This window comes from Mytilus edulis, chromosome 5 (genome assembly GCF_963676685.1).
Source record: "Mytilus edulis chromosome 5, xbMytEdul2.2, whole genome shotgun sequence".
Classification (NCBI taxonomy): domain Eukaryota; kingdom Metazoa; phylum Mollusca; class Bivalvia; order Mytilida; family Mytilidae; genus Mytilus; species Mytilus edulis.
In genome coordinates this window covers 6,777,017-6,794,903 of record NC_092348.1, presented here as the reverse complement: position 1 = coordinate 6,794,903, position 17,887 = coordinate 6,777,017, and the positions used below count along the sequence as shown (strand labels likewise).

General features: G+C 30.6%; 1 protein-coding gene across 2 annotated transcripts; it reads left to right on the top strand.

Moving 5' to 3' along the window:
- Positions 1 to 278: 278 nt before the first annotated feature.
- LOC139522834 (HMG box transcription factor BBX-like) lies at positions 279 to 17,349 on the top strand. 2 transcript variants are annotated; one of them, XM_071316426.1, is made up of 10 exons: positions 279 to 501; positions 2,787 to 3,012; positions 3,926 to 4,094; positions 5,291 to 5,448; positions 6,321 to 6,387; positions 8,563 to 9,352; positions 10,501 to 10,647; positions 11,015 to 11,154; positions 11,728 to 11,877; positions 13,259 to 17,349. In XM_071316426.1, the coding sequence occupies exons 2-10, from the start codon at positions 2,812 to 2,814 to the stop codon at positions 13,990 to 13,992; spliced, it is 2,556 nt and encodes an 851-aa protein (XP_071172527.1). In that variant the 5' UTR covers positions 279 to 501; positions 2,787 to 2,811; the 3' UTR covers positions 13,993 to 17,349. The 2 variants fall into 2 exon arrangements, with proteins under 2 accessions (XP_071172527.1, XP_071172528.1); XM_071316427.1 differs by lacking the exon at positions 279 to 501 and adding an exon at positions 865 to 965.
- The last annotated feature ends 538 nt before the right edge of the window (positions 17,350 to 17,887 follow it).

Sequence of the window (17,887 nt, the reverse complement as noted above, 5' to 3'; positions counted from 1 at the left end):
TCGATATTTGAAATATTTAATTATATTTTTTTTTACTAAGTTACTATTAAAATTGCATATATATAGGTACTGAAAAGCCAATTTTTACATGACGAAAAAAGTAGTAAGACTGCTAAAAAAGTCATGTTACCCGATTTGAAAAAAAACTGTTATTTTTTTTTAAAAATCATACCAATTAATGATTCAGTGACACGATGAAGATTATAATTTCTGCAAAATGACAAAAAAGGCGCACCATATAATTCATGATTAGCTTAGTAGTTTTATTTCTAAATATAGAAATGACGGTTAAATTAGGATCATAAACATCGCTAACCTTTACAGATTAAATTTAAATACATCTTTTTTTGTTTAAAAACGAATGGTTCATCTTTAACTTTTCTGTCCTCAACATAACGGTACCGGCCTATGCAGTGTCGACGTTCGACCAATGTTTGTTAGAGCAGCAGACCTTGACCTAGTTTGACCAAGCACCTCTGTTTACTTGATGAAGAACGGCCGGTAAGTTATTACACGATATTATTCTATATTTCATGAGTTAAAAAATATAAAATAAATCTGTAGAAAGGATCTGGTATAAAAATAATCAGATGATCCGGCAAAGGGACGTCAGAAATTGGAAAAACATATTGCCCGCATGGTTTCTGACTTTTTCAAAACTTCTGTCAGCGGCTGCCATTGTTACTCATAATGAGGTAACGAAATTATTAAAATAAAGGCATATTACACACTAACGACTTAATTCTATACAATAAAATGCTTATTTTTGTCATTATATAATGATTTACTGTAATCTTTAATGTAATTTTCAGTAAAAATTTTGTGTATTTTGAATATCCAAAAGGACACGTGTAAAATGCCGAGTACAAAATGTGCCTGTGTTGATTAAATTTAAGTTGTCAGGAGTTTTACAGGTTACAGACAAGTTGACAAAGTTGATTGAGAAATGAAGAGTTGAGTAAAATGTTCGTAGAGTTTTGAAATTAATGAGAAAATTGTTTTTTTCTTTTGCTTGTTTTGGTATTTTTGACATGAGAGTGCGCATAGCTTCGAACTTTTTCTGCGCATGGTTTTCAAGGGAATTTTGAAAGGCATGTGACTCTTACTAATTTTTTTTTTAAAATTTTGCCCATATTTATTATTAAAAGTCGTTTTATTTCTCAAAAAAAATAATGTAGATGTGCATTTGACATTTGTTTAAATTGTGTTATTTTTAGATCAGCTGTTCGTAAATCAAAGTAGACACCTGTAATTAAAATTGAAATTTGATTGGTTGTTCAATTATTGGGGCTTGTGCAAGGGTTAAAAAAAATAGAAAAGGGCTGTAAAAAGTTTTTTTTATCTGTCTAACTAAGGGCCCTTCTTTCAAGCTACATAAAGATGTTAATATGAAAATGAATAGTAAAAAACAACGATGGTTTGATGATAGGAAATAGGTCTTTGTATTTGTTTTTTCAAGTCCACATGTGACCACCAAATACATGTATATCTTTTATTTGTATCTAGAAACACCATTTTGTTTATTAAACCATGTACTCTATTTTACACAGGCTAACTTGGGCTGTAAATGTCGAAGCTTTATAAGAAAATATGCAATGACAATATTAAATCTATTTCATTCTATTGCAGTTAATTACATGCTGATGCATAAATTTAAAAACAAAGAATTATTTGAATCTGGAATAATTTTTAATTCTGGAAAATTGATTAGAAATGTATGATGAAAACTAACCCAACTAAATAGAGTTAGCCATGCACTCATTTTTAAAAGTAATTTTACTTTCACTATCATTTCCGTACAAACTACATGTAACTGACCCCCGTTAGCCATGCTCCCATGGATAACACTATTTTGTTGGGTTAGTTTTCATCATAAGTTTTCCATAAATTTTCCAGATTTGAAAATTTATTCCAGATTCAAATAATTCCTTTTTTAAACACTTTTCATCATAAAATAGTGGACTTAACATTTAATAGCCTAGGGCTTGCATAAATTTCTTCTTTCATACTTTGGAAAAAAAGGGGTGGTAGGGTGGTAAACTACATGTACTTTTATTTAGGTACATTTTAAGAGCTAATTCACTATTATCATTGAGAAACACACAATCAATAATTTCCCCTTTTAAACGGTTGAAAGAATTTTGAATGGTATTTGTACTGTTTTTGTTTTTTTAGAATTCTGTTGAAATCAACCTTGTAATAAACAAAATACATTTGAAGTGAACCAAAAAAGTTGATGAAAAGTCATTTATTGAAAAACCTTTGAGAATGCAATAGCAGGAATCATTCAAAAACTAACTAGTGCCTGTAATACTTTACAAGTTGAACATTGTCAAACAGTGGGTCATTTCAAAGGCTATGGGCTCCAACTTAGATATTCAGCACACAGATAAGATTACAAGTTTTAGCTCATAAATAAATGAACCTCAGCATCTGTCAAAATAAAAACGATAAACTTGAAATCAGAGAATGTTATCAAAGAGGTATATTGATAATAGATTTGACCTTTAAAACTGAAATATCAATGTTCTATAGTTATATACAGCCTCAGTGGTATCTAATACTCAGTTTAATAACTGTAAAACACTGTGATTGCATAGATGTAGATTAAGTTATAATTGGCAACTTTTGTTGGTGATTGAACTAGCTGAAGCTGAAACTGCTCTGACCAAATCACGTTGATTTAATCACACAAACATATAAATATTTTTTGCATTCAAAAGTCAAAATAGGCATAGACTTGTTTAAGTATGAGCTCTGAATGTATTGAGTTATTTCATTTTCAGATAACCGAAGAAATTTCAATTAATTATGGATGCAGATCCTGATTTGGACAAGAAAGATGTACGTCGTCCAATGAATGCCTTCTTGATTTTCTGTAAACGACATAGAAGTATTGTAAGGGAGAGAAATCCTCACCTTGACAACCGAAGTGTGACTCGTATCTTAGGAGATCTGTGGGCAAACATTGGTGATGAGGAAAAAAACAAATATACTGACCTTGCAAAGCAGGTGAGTTTAGTAATCACAAACATTGGTGATGAGGAAAAAAACAAATATACTGACCTTGCAAAACAGGTGAATTTAGTAATCACAAACATTGGTGATGAGGAAAAAAACAAATATACTGACCTTGCAAAACAGGTGAATTTAGTAATCACAAACATTGGTGATGAGGAAAAAAACAAATATACTGACCTTGCAAAGCAGGTGAGTTTAGTAATCACAAACATTGGTGATGAGGAAAAAAACAAATATACTGACCTTGCAAAACAGGTGAATTTAGTAATCACAAACATTGGTGATGAGGAAAAAAACAAATATACTGACCTTGCAAAACAGGTGAATTTAGTAATCACAAACATTGGTGATGAGTAAAAACACAAATATACTGACCTTGCAAAGCAGGTGAATTTATAAAACACAAACACTGAATAGAAATGAGAAGATGTGGTATGATTGCCATTCAGACAACTTTCCATCCAAGTCACAATGTGTTAAAAGTTATAGGTCAAAGTACGGCCTTTGACGAAGAGCCTTGTCTCTACCCAAACAGCAAGCTATAAAAGGCCCCATAATAACTAAAGTCAAACAATCCAAAAGGAAAACCAATGGTTTATTGAAAACAAAAAAATAGAAACACTCATGAACCACATCAATAAATGACAACCACTGAACAACAGGTTCCTGACTTAAAACTAATGCAGCAGATTCAAAAGTTTTCATTGCCGGAAAATACAGTATAAATGACAACTATTTAAAACTAATTAATGTTAAAAAACTACTATATTTTCTAATTAGAATATCTGTATATCTATCTTAATAAGTTAAAAAAAAATTATTGGTACACAAAATGTAAATTCAAAAGGTTAAGACTTTTCAGAATTGTTATGTAAATTCATGTTCAATTTCTATCTGTTGACAGTATAAAGATGCCTTCATGAAGGCTAATCCTGACTACAAATGGCATAATCCAGAGAGGATGACACAGTTACAAACTAACAAATCATCAAATAAACCAACTAATGAGAGAGTGCCTTCTGTTAGTACATTTGTTCCAGATGATGGCCCTATTGTACCTGGGAAACTTGCTGGTAATTTTATAGTAGATAACTAGAATAAAACTACTTTAGATTTGATAAAATATACCCGAAAACTGTGTTACTTCTTTCAGAAAGGTCATATTTTTCATGTCCTCTGACATATAGATTCATTATATCTGATTTAAATATTAAACATTCAAAATGGTATTGAACATTTTGTTTGAATACGTTTTAAACATGTTAAATATAAGAATGTGTATATGATGATTTTAAAGTCATAAGAAACCTCAAATAAAAAAAAAAAATCATGCAATAATGGATAGTTTTCATTATACAACTTATGTACATATACTTTTTTCTGAGGAAAATTCTTTAATTTGTCCACATTTAGAAGAAGTTTATTGTTTTTAGGAAGCAAGCAATTCGCCGACATATTTTCCGTATGCATAGTGACCTGAGCGTAACCCACCTCGTAAAAATCCGACGATCGCAATACTTATGGATCTGTCATTAAAATAAACAATTATCTGATTGTACATGTTAAACACGTGCTCAATACCCATGCTTTTTGTTATTTATTTACTATAAGGTAACAATCGGTAAACTTCGGCTTTAAAACACAGCATTTAATGAGCAGCCATATTTGTTAAATCATAACAGACAGAGAGAAAAAAAATTGACTATTATACGATATATTTGCGTAAAAAATGACAAAATCATGCACAGAGTTCTAAGTTTATGATATATACATGTATTGGTTCAAGAATTGGATAAACATTATTTTTCATCACTCACTGGTTTCATATGACTTTAAGTAGAGTTTTGGTATGAATGTATTCATTTTGTCAGTCGTATATTTCCGAAATTGGTTTCCGTTCTCTGACTTTTTTTTCCCTTGATCAAATGTTATAAAACTTGTACATCAAGCTTATTACCACAAAACACCAATCAAGTTTGAATTTGTGTGCTGTCACTTAAACTGTACCTGAGTAATGCCCCTTTTTGAACAGACAAATTGCTGAATTTTTCTTAATGTTCTCTAACTTAAGTTTGCTTCAATCGAATGTTATGAAACTAATACATTTGCTTATATTACCATAAAACACAGCTGAAGATCAAATTTGGGTAGCATCACTTTTAAAGTTCTCCAGTTATTTTCCTTTATAATGGTTAACACTAGGAGGATATCATTTAATGGATACATTCTCCATTTATTGTATTATGAAAAACTTCTTTTCTTTATACAGATCCATCAAACATGGGAGGATTAAGTATGTTAATGGAAGGTATCCAAGTGAAAAGTAATCAATTTACTGCAGCCAAGAATGTTGAGCAAAATACTAAACCAGTTATCCTCCCCTTGTTGACAGGCATATCTCCCTTTCAATCATGGACTTCTCAACAGGTAAATTAAAGTATGAAATTTCAAAATATCAAACTTGGTTAAATTTGGCAAAATAGAATTGAAATTCTAGTCCATTAAATTTTACTGAGTTTGATATTTTGTATTCTCTGGAAGTGATGTAAATTTGAAAATCTTGGAAACGTTTTGAAATCAATATTTGCACACCACCAATGGAATCATATCTTATATTGTCTTCTCTATTGGTTTTTTCTGGAAATACTTTGCATTGCTAAACACGCAATAGTTTTTTATATGTGCAAACATTTCCAACTGTCATTGAAGATTTAATGCCAAAATTGGGTCTCAAAGTTCCACTCAAAATTTTCTCTCTTAAGTCAAGACAAAAAAATATAGCTTTAGCATTAGGATGGCTTCAATGAAAAAAAAAAAAAAATAGCTCATCAAGACGTCATAATTATTTGGACTGATCTCACCCGTCTGGCAATTTGCATATTTTTAGTTTGGAAAAAAATATGGATTTTACATGCCCAAATACAGTACTTAGCTACAAATAAAGTCATCAACAGACACATGGATTCAAATTCTATATATACATGTATACGCCAGACGCGCATTTCGTCTACAAAAGACTCATCAGTGAGGCTCTAATCAAAAATGTTTAAAAGGCCAAATAAAGTACGAAGTTGAAGAGCATTGAGGAAATTCCTAAAAGTTGCCAAATACAGTTAAGATAATCTAATCCTGAGGTAGAAAAGCCTTAGTTACTGTGAGTGATTTCAAACATTTGAAGTTTACAATATAAGAAGTTTGAATAAAAAAAACATAAATCTTTTGACTTATTGTTGTTTTTGACAAAAGTTCACTAGGAATAATTTGAATCATTTAAAATGTTTTACACATGTATATTTTAGGATTTTGCTCTTGAAGAGGAGAGGAAGTTGGTGATTGATGAAGTAAATATAAAACCAGAAGATAAAGGTAAGATTATACAGAAACTACAAATGTAGAATTTTAGATATTTTATGCTTAGTTAATGCTTTTTACAATAAAAAAAAAGGTAATCAGTGTACTGTCAGTGTAATGTTGACAAGTTAAATGTAGTTAAAAAAAATTCATGGTACATTTTAAGCTCACCAAACCAAATGAGACAACTATCCACCAACACATGGTTATTAGGACCTCTACTTTAGTTTTTCTGAGCTTTTGGCATCTCTTTTGTGTCCATTATACTGATGTTTTTACACAATATTTGATCTTCTCTGAAACTACCAAGTAAATTTGAGAGCAAGAATTATATTTGTGTTAAGCCTTTTGTAAAAAATCCTTATTTAGTTTTGATAAATTTGATTTTAAATTGCCAATTTTCATATATTACTTAAAGGCTGAAATTACATGGCATTTTTTTGGAATTTTCAGAGGAAAATGAAAAACCATCGCAGCATTGTCTCAAAAAATTATTCTTGTTCATTTAGAACAGGTTACACAAAGTTCTCAATGGCTGACTTTGTTAAGGTTTATGTACCCTTCTGTAGCCATTTTTGTACGAATTTTTTAAACCTCAATTGTATCAAAGCTAAAGATATAATAAATAATAGAGATAGTCAATTTAGTACATGTTCCAAGGGGAAACTTGATGCAAAGCATTATTTTTTACTGTTTCACTGCATTTGATAGAAAAAGAGGACTTTGTGGCAAATAAATCAAGATTTTTATAGAAAATCCACAGCCTTTAAAGGGGCACTAGCTATCAAATTCATTGTAACCGATTTGACTCAAATTCTCATATTTGGTTTATAACAATGTAAAACATTTATCCAAACTATCAAAAGTCTAAAATAAACAGTTTACAGAGCATGGGGTAGATTATATATAGGTTCGTTTCGTGTGTATTTTAGTCCAGACGCCATCTAATTAACTATCGATTTGACCTCAGATGACCATATAAGCGATGTAAACAAAAAAAAAGATACGAATAGATTAAACCAACACGTGCAATTGTATTTTTATAGGTCTGTTTGATTTTATTTTATAGATTAAAAATAGATGTTTCTCATTCTTTTTAACCATATAAGAATGATTTTATGTGCATCGAATTAGTAATCAAATGGTTTACCGTAGTTTCACTTTCATTGTTGACATTCTTTTTCTTTAAATAACCTGTACACGTACAATGCATGCGTTGTCAATCTCTAGCTAGGGGTTAACTTGAAGTTCACATGAATACCGGTTAGAATGATGATGACGTTTTCACTTGCAAGTGAATCAGTCAAAAATTATGTTTAATCGCTTATTTCAACAAAATTAAAGGAAATTGATTGCTAAAAGCAAATTATTATTTCATTATTCCAATTTGATTAATGATTGATCTAAAAAAAATCATACTTTATTTTTTTATATATATCGTAGCTAGTGCCCCTTTAATACAGAGATTTTTGTTATAAAATTTGAAACATAAATTACTCACTTGATTTTCTATGATGTGCTAGTGTTTATTTTTTACAAAAAGTTCTAAGTAACCTGTAAATTCCAAAACACCTCGTGCTGAGTCACTAAAGTCGAGCGCACCCTAAAAGGTGTACTTGATTTTGGCCATATTTATACTTGTCTTAACCAATAACTACATTTATAAACTTGTTTTAAGGAAATCAATGCTAGCACTGCATGCAATAATCCTATATCTATCAGTCATCAAATTGCCAAATATGAGAGTACAAGGATAAAGGCTGTGAATTTTCTATAAAAATCTTGATTTATTTGCCACAAAGTCCTCCTTTTCTATTAAATGCAATGGAAGAGTAAAAAATAATGCTTTGCATCAAGTTTCCCCTTGGCATATGTACAAAATGGCCTATCTCTATTATTCATTATATCTGTAGTTTTGATACAATTGAAGTTTGAAAAGTTCGTACAAAAATGGCTACAGAAGGGTACATAAACCTTAAAGCTAATATTATAAAAAAGATAATTGAATTTTATTTTAGATACATTGTCCAAAGTTTAAGAAGTCTGTACAAAAATCAAAACCCATCTTTTCTTATTTATGATAGACTTGTCACCAAATTGAACAATTATGAAATGAATACTTTTTAATATCACCTTAATGGTGAAAGTGAGTAGTTAATCAGGCTTTTATATTTTCTTTCATTCCTACAGATACCACACCTAACCCAGTGCAAGTAAAACAAGAAGCATGTTCATCAGAGCATCTTACTAACCCAGATCAGCAAGAAGAGAACCCAGACGATCCAGATGATGATGCCATATACTCTTGTGGAAAAATTGTTATGGATCATATAATTGATAAACTTTATTTGTCTACCATCAAAAATATTGGACAAAACAAAAAATCTGCTGCTAAAAAATCTCCTAAAAAAAGAGAAAATGAAACCATTGATTCATCTAATAAACCATTCTTGTTACCTCCCTTACAAGGAAGGAAATCCTATCACACTAGTATTGCTGTTAAAAACCTTTTGGAATTCACTCGTAAGGCTGCGGCTCGTGATGCCGCTAACATAGAGGGACAGTCAGTTACACCAGTGCAAGAACCATATACAAATACAGTGTCTGAAGCTAAACAGAAATTGAAAGACTTCTGTTTGAAGAAAGAAGGTCGACCAAAAGTTGTAAGTGGAAACGAAAATTGTGGAGATAGTTTTGATGTCAAGGAATTTAAGAGAAAAAGATGCTATTCTGAAAGCTGTGCAGAATTGTACAAACATCAAGAGAAAAGAATTAAAATGGAATCTGAAAATTTTAATGAAAATGGTGATGATACTAAATCAACCAGTCCATCCAATGGTGATGATTATCAACCAACCAGAAAGTCTCGTCGGAGGAATAGAGGACAGAGATACCAAGAGCTGATAAACGAAGGGATTATACAGCCATCTAAAGCAAGGATAGCAGCCATGAAAACAGAGGCAAACGTCAGGAGCATAAGGTCAGATTAGAAGGCACACCTAAAATGGATAAAAATAATTAAATCTATGATTAGTCTGACTGGAATTATTTGACTGGAATAAAAAAAAATTAAATGGTCAAAACACAGTTGCTAACATTTTTCTCTCTCAAATTCCTCATAAATTCTTTGACTTGTTTTCAGATATGACTCATAATATTAAGAGGCTGTCCTATGATATGGGTGGCACAACATAATTTTTTTCCCACTGAATTTTTGGTTCCAATGCAATGTTTATATCATACAAAGGATACATATGTCAAAGATATTTTTGAATCAACAGTGGATGGCTCAGAACATGATTTTAAAGTTCACTAACAATGCAACAAAATTTTGTACAAAATGAAGTTATCTCCCCTTTTCAATGAATTTTCAGTGCTTTCTATGTATTTTTTTTCTCGTAGTTTTTGATGAAGTTGAAGTCTAATCAACTTGAAACTTAGTATATATGTTCTGTATGATATGATCTTTCTAATTTTAATTCCAAATTAGAGATTTAACCCCATTTTCATGGTCCACTGAACATAGAAAATGATAGTGCGGATGGAGCATCCGTGTACTGGGGACACATTCTTGTTTTTCTCTTTATTTGTTGCAGTTAATAAAAAAAACAAAATTTAACTTTGAGAAAGAATGAATTTGTGATATGAAATAGATGAACAAATTTTGAAAACAAAATATATTATGTGCCATCCACTGCCTGGTTTTATTACTTCAATGCTTCTAGCAAGAGTCCATGGACCAAACCAGATTTCATTTATCATGCAAACATCTGCTAAACCTAATCTTTTTCAAACTAAGTTCTGGTGGACCAAATCAAATTCCTACTTGCATGACTTGAGTGTTATGTTTTTTTAAAAGTGTCTCCTTAAAAGAAAAATGTTGGGTTTTATTTAATAGTATGATTTTGTTTATTTGCCAACCAGCCGAACACCCTTGGAAAAGTGTCTATCATGTTATATATTATCAACTACAAGTTAAAAGAACTTTCTCTTTTTACAACTAATTTAATTTCAGAAATCTTTTCAAAGCATCCAGTCATCATCAGAGGCCATGAATATTTTACTTTCTTGTTTGTAGATTGAAACAAAATTTCTATTTTTAAAAATAATTAAACCATGTATTTGTAGCTTTAAAGAATCATTCTTGAATAAGCGAGCTGAAGACATAGGTGATGAAGTGTTATCGGTTTACCCAAGACAGATACGCAAAAGAACTATGTCAGAGTCAGAGAAAAATCGCACATTTTATGATGAGTCTAGTAGATACAGAACAGGGTAGGATAGATAATAGTTTTCTTTCCTTATATAGAATAAGGAGATGTGGTACAATCGTCAATGTGTCTACTATCCAAACTCGTCATAGATTCCAGGATTGAAATATTAAATTTACACCAGACTTGGTTTGACCGTTTCAGCTACAAAAGACTCATCAGTGACGCTCCAATAAAATAATGTTAAAAAGGCCAAATAAAGTAAAGTTTAAGAGCATTGAGGACTAAAAATTCCTTAAAGTTTTGCCAAATACAGCTAAGGAAATCTATTCCTGAGGTAGAAAAGCCTTAGCATTTTTGTTAAAAGTTATTTTTATTTAATTTCATACATTTTTGCTGTACCATATTTTCACAAGTTTATCATTTTTCAGTGATTTTGACCTGGAAGCCCATATTAAGACTTTGCCTGCATGTTCATTAGAGAAAGTGGTAAAACCAAAGAGAAATATTGGGAAATGTTTGTCTGAGAGTGATTCTGGTAACCAAGCAATGGACGTATCATCATCACCAGGTATCGTCTGTTTGTCTTCTAAATATGTATAGAAAGTTTAGGTTGCCAGGTTTATCACAATGACACATATCAAATGTACCGAAATTATGAGCAAACAACAATAAGATATATAAAAAGTTATCAAAGGTACCAGCCTTATAATTTAACACACCAGACACGTGTTTTGTCTACATAAGACTCATCAGTGACGCTCACATCAAAATAAGACAGAATATAGTGGCACAATTTTGAAAGCTAAAACATTTTTTGTTAAGAGCTATTGAATAAAGAATAAAGACATCAAGATCATATAAGGATGTGACAATTAGTTAAAAAATGTTTATCAAACTTTAGTTCCTGTAATGTCCTCGGGTATTAAAACACTAAAAATCTTTTAAAAATCTAGTAGAGCACAAAAATAAAACCATGGAATTTCAAAATAAAAGGTATCATATACGGTACAGTAAAAGAAAAGAAGAGTTGCAGAAGTGTAAAAGTCATATCTGCTGTTATTACAGTTAATAAATAAGTGATGGAAAATACTTTTAATCAACTCCCTCCATGTTTGAAAATAAAGTCTTTCTTGTTTTGTAGAAAATTTTCTAGAGGTAAAATTGACAGTTCCACCACACATTAAAGCCAAGCCAACAGATGATGGTGTTCCAGTTGTTGGGAGTAGGAAAAGAAAAGCTAGAAAACACTCCATTACACATCTACAGCCTGTCAAAGATGTTCCAAAAACTGGTAAGAAAATCACTATTTAAGTCTGTCAATTTTGGAACATTTCACATAAAGCATATTGCTTACTCATATGTTCCCAGTAAGAAGAGTGCTGGGAGGAACTAATAAATAAGCTGAAATCACATTAGGATTTTTATAACCCCTCTTCAAAAAAGTGGGTGTATACTCTGTCTGACCGTCCGTCAGTCCATCCATCAGTCAGGGTCATCAACCCTCAGTCCATCCGTCAGTCTGTCCTTCCCATGAATATTTTTGTCTCATCTGGAACTGCATTACAAGAATTTCTGAAATTTGGTCTCAGGGTTTATATGAGTCAGCTATACCGTGTGATGCCTTATAAATTCATCACTCAACAACTTCTTGCTTACAGAACACTTACATCATTTAACACATGAAATCCCAGTTGAAAATTTTACGCATATTTCTCTCAAGAACTGCATTATGAGGATTTCTGAAATTTGTTTTCAGGGTTTATATAAGTCAGCTATACTGTGTAGTAGCTCACAGTTTCACTTGTTTATAACTGATAAATTTGTTCCATTGATTTGTTGGACAGGTATTCTAGAAAAAAAAATTAACCGCTGCAATTTCCAGGTAATATCACTTAGTTTATAAAATTCCATTTATAGTGTCAAACTGATGAAACTTTCTTTCAAAACAAATTCCAAGTACATGTATGTATAACATAACGGTACCCAAATTGCACCTATTTAGCAAAAATAGCAGCGGAAATCTTTCAAGATTTCCTTGAGACTAAACAATTTGTATTTTTATGATTTGATACTAAGCACATCTTTCAACAAGGGTAAAACTTTTTAGATATGCACAAAACGTTCACAGTATTTATCAACTGATTAAGTGTTAACTGAAAAAGCAAAATGTACTGAAACCGTTGCCATGCGACGTCATCAAAACGTCATCTTTTTAAAATGAGCAAATACAATATGTTACAAGTATCCATTTAAAAAAAGATGAAGAGTAAGCATGTACTAATATCCAATTGTTCAAAATATTTGATGAAATTAAACAAAAGCTCTGTTATTAGACTTTTGACGATGTGAGTTTAAGCATGGATGCAATTTGGGTACTCCTCATTTCAGAATCATTGATGGTTTGGAGGTCAGTTTAGACCAATTTTTCTATGCTTTCATATGGAATAAAAATCAAATTGGTGTACCTTTATAATAAAGAAGGATACAGCTACAAAATAAACACAGAATGAACATTTTTGTCTTAAAAATGTAGATGAAAAAACTGTCAAAATAGGTGCAATTTGGGTACCGTCACGTTAGTTTCAAAATTTCAATATATTTCACAAGTTTCCCTTCTCTGTGAAAGAATGACCATATCAACGTTAAACTCTACATAGTATGTTATATTTCAGATAAAACTACAACAATAATATCAGGATTGAATAAACAGACAATCGAACCTCTCATAGAAACACATGAATATAGTGATGTAAAGAGAGATAATTCTTCAGAAGGAAATGAATTAAGTTCTTCAAAGGGAGATAACTCAAATGAGACTATGAATGAGATGATAAATTCAAATGCAGGTGTAGGTTCTAGGACAAGTTGTCCAGACTTAGACATGGGAAAAAATGAGATTTTAGATAAACAGTGTTGTAAGATTACAGAGAAAAGTGATATTCCACATCATTCTAACATTTTGATGGAAGGTGTTTGTAATACAAAATTGACAAAATTAAAAGACATAACCACAAAAGACACCACGTCGCCTGAAGAGAATATAACTGACAGTTCCATACTCTCAATTGACTTACCATCATTCATAAAAACTCCATTCTCAGACCAGGATGAAAATTCAAATGAAACTGATTATTGTAACTATAGCAACAACAGATCTTCCAGTAGTTTAGAAGAAAAATATGTGATAACAAAAAGGACTTCTGATAATACATTATGTGGTAGTGAAGACAATGTTACCATGGTTACAGCTGTTTCTGTTGCTCTTCCTGTGACAACAGAAGACAGTTCCCATGGTGATGATAGAATAGAAACACAAAATGTGCAAGTTTCTATGTCTGCATGTGATAATCAAACTTCATCAGTTGTCATGACAACAATACAGCCATCACTTCCATGTTTATGTTGATAAAAATGCTCATTTTTATTGTGTTCTTTGTATATCCTATGCAAACTGCAAGTTTTGCCTTCATTGTTAAGTAAATATTATTATTGTTGTTTATCTATTGGTGCATATAGTTTCATATTCTATATATTTAGGAGTTATAAAATTAGTTTATTGTACCATTGACATGAAATTGAAAAGCGCTTTGTACTAAATATGAAATGTTTTCTGTTTTATGTATTTCAAGTCGTAAATTGATGAAGCTACTCATAAAATGAGCTTTTCACGTCCATCTCACATCTAATAGTTTTCAACTCATATATGCCCTTGTTTTCAACTCAAATAGATTTCTGTTTCAACTGGCGTACATTCACAAGTCAATGTTTGTTATAAATGTGATCTTGCAGAGCTGAGATTGTATAAACAATATTGCACAGAAAATTCCTCAGATTATGCCAAAAAAGTTACAAGCTACAAACTATTGTCTTCAACAGTCAAACCAGCTCCAGTATAATGCATCTAACTTTACAAAAAATTTGCAAACTGTGAAATACTTATAATAAATGTGCAATTAAAACTATTTTGATATAAATGGGTCAATATATATGTGCAATTAATTCAGATAGGCAGTTATAGTTACTTTAATTTTGATCATATCATAAACTTGAACATCTTATTTTGACACTGTGACTTAGTAGTTGAATTTTACGTATACCACACTATATAAAATTTTCCTCTCTAAAGCAAATCATGAAGAACCCATTGTGACTGATATCACTATAATGAGTGAATAATCTCTATTTTCACACAATCCAATTCTCTTAAAATTCAGTTCTTTGCAAACATTTACTAAGTGCATAGCTTTTTATATCTTTATTCTACAAGTCTCTTCACTTCAAAACAGCACAGAAGGTCATTGAAGTAGCATGATGTTTAATATCACTGTACAGATATTCTTTGTTTAAATACGGTAATATAATTCTGAATTACACTTTGAGGCTTATTATCAGTAAAAACATGTTTGTAAATAATCTTACCATAATTATGTGATAAGTACACAGATTTAGTACACAAGTGATGGGTATGTTGTGCCATATTGGTGCTTACTTTTTTTCTCACTTTCTTCAAGGCCATTACCAGTTGGGAGTTTAATCTTGATGTAAAGTTGGAGTAATATTATTGAAAAAATGCATCTACATTTATATGATTTTAGAAATCATACATCATGGGAGTTTATTCTAAAACATTCAAGCAAAACTTAAATTTGTGTCATAGTTTTCTTTTTGTTTTATCACAGTTTTACATTATGATTGTGTAATTGTATATATAGCAATTAAATGTATTTATCTTGCACTGAAACAAAATTTGTGTATGAAGTTGGTGCTTATATTTATTCACTGGTGAAAATCATTCCAGAAACAAACAGTACATAGTGCCAAGCATTAATGTTTGAATACTTATACTTTGTATTTTAATTTTACAAAATAAACAGGTATAAAAATTAAATATTGGCAGAATAATCATCATGAAACATGACTGACATTCATTTACGAACATTTTAACTTTCAGTCAATAGTAAGATTAAACATTTCCCCCCCAAAAATAAGTAAAATGAGTTCAACTCATAGATTTAAACGTAAAAAAAATCAGAAACTGGTTATGAACATTGTCTGTATAGAATATTATTTTTACTTCAACTCTGTTGGTGCTTCTAATTAAACTTACATTTAGGTCTGTTTTGTACTTGATTATCATCCACAGGAAGTTCCTATAATTTAGACTTCCACGATCTCTTTAGCCTAGCTTATAATTTACTGTCAATCATTATTTTATATTCAAACCATTTCCTTATTCACAAATCTGAGATTACAAAAAAAAAACAGCCTCTGATTTTACAAAATCCTTAGGCTAAAACTGATTGCAAGTTTGATTATACATGTATCTGTCAGATGTAATTGTTTAAAATAATTTGATTAAGGCTGAATATTTAAATAAGGTTGACTTTAATTAAGCCTTGTGCAAACCAACCCAGGTTATAAAAAGATTCATTTATTCTGAAAATATAATTAAACCTGTATAAAAACATGAAAAAAAATCAATATAAATTTTAATAAATGATGAACATATTTTTTCTATCCAAAATTGCTAAATACTCTTAACCCCAATTACCTGTAACCGTATCAGATTTTTATACAAGAGCCGAAACATGATGTTTTAAACATGCCCAAACAAACAAAAATGTCAGTTCTTTTATAGTGTGTTCAAAACTAATCTAGACCCTAGGTAACTATCACCTTGACATTTTGTACAGATACTAATTTATCGTTTGTTTAAAGACTATTTTGTCCTGTAGACATTTTGTTTGGGTTATATCGTGTTGTTGGGTTAATGTTTTACATGTACTCAGTATAATATATGTTATTATTGATAAGTGTTCAGCATTTATTAAAATTTTTGCTAAATTTGTTATATAGTCATCCTGTATAAAAAGATTATCTGTTGGACCATAGAAAACTGACCTTGAATAGAGATGACCTTGAATTGTGGTTCAAAATATATAAGTATTATAGCAGACAAGATAAGAGCTATCAAGACGACAGTTTATTGCTTGACCTTTATAGTAGGTTTGACTATCACAAGTCAAAATAAATTTGATTTGATTATATAATACATACAGTAGAACCTTAATTCCAACAACCCAAGGGACCAGCAGCAACTGTTGTACCAATAAATATGTTACTGTAAGTAAATGATAGAAAATGGTTGAAATTTGTCATGACCTTGTTATAAATTTACTGAAAAATCAACTACAAATGTATTCATTGTCAATTCAATTATATTTAGATGGTTCATCTCTATTTGTTTTATGAAAAATTCAACAAGAAGACCACAGACAAAAAAGATTGGAATTGTGCCAAGTTTTTTAAGGTCATTGTATGAAAGTTTAAAATATTTTTTTTAAGAAAAAATACCATACTGCTACTGTAAACACGAGAAGAACTGATTCTGAAAAGATGTAAAACTAAATGCTCTAAAAGTATCAAATTTTTCTGAATAAGAATTGGAAAAAAAAAATCCCGAGTAATTGTGATACATTTTACTTTTTGTTGTGGTTTAGTTACAAGAAACTACACTCTAATGTAACATTTTTGTCAAATATACACTATTGAATAAAATTAGTGATTTCAGTTGTTAATCCTGTTCATATTGAACTTTAATGGACACAATGCACAGGTAATTTTAATAGAATACAAATTTTTATTTATTTTGTTTGATGAAGAAAGCTGTTATTTAATGTTATGGAGTAGAGTTGTGATTTGTTAATGAACTGTACATGAAAGATTTAAAATCTATAAACAATAAATTAGATTTAGTCTGAAATTGTTTTTAATTTTTTCTGCTGCCTATGTACCAGTATCAAGAAAATCTTATTACACAAATGAGAGGTTTAAAGGAAGCTAATATAAATACAGAGATAAAAGTTACTCTGCCTGAAAAAAAAACTAATTTTATTGTCACAATTATTCAAATTTGTGATTTTAACTCTCTCTTTATAATTGGAAAGTGATGAAGCATGTCACTAACTAAGTAAAGCTATAGATTGAGGTATTTATTGACCAGTGTGATTATATATTTGTATCTTGTATTGTTAGTTTGCTGTCTTGATGAAGTTAACCACCTCAGTGGTCCTGTATATGCCTCAAGGTTTTAGAACCCCACTGAGGTCAAACCAAAACTGTGAAATTGGTATTTGTTGGTTTTCTGCTAGGCAAGCTACATTAAGTAGTAAGAGCAAAGACTGGTTGGCTTTGCGTCAGTAATGTTTCTGGGTACATGTCTTTTGTGGACTCTGATATTGAACTAGCATTTAAAAAAATACATCTTAGCATGTGGGTCAAGTTAAAATTACGGTTCATAT

What these genes read in the sequence shown, in the direction of transcription:
- LOC139522834 (XM_071316426.1), top strand. Translation starts at nt 2,812, where the DNA reads ATGGATGCAGATCCTGATTTGGACAAGAAAGATGTACGTCGTCCAATG. An exon ending in AATCATGGACTTCTCAACAG is followed by an intron (nt 5,449 to 6,320) that starts GTAAATTAAAGT and finishes TGTATATTTTAG; the next exon opens with GATTTTGCTCTTGAAGAGGA. An exon ending in GCAAACGTCAGGAGCATAAG is followed by an intron (nt 9,353 to 10,500) that starts GTCAGATTAGAA and finishes ATGTATTTGTAG; the next exon opens with CTTTAAAGAATCATTCTTGA.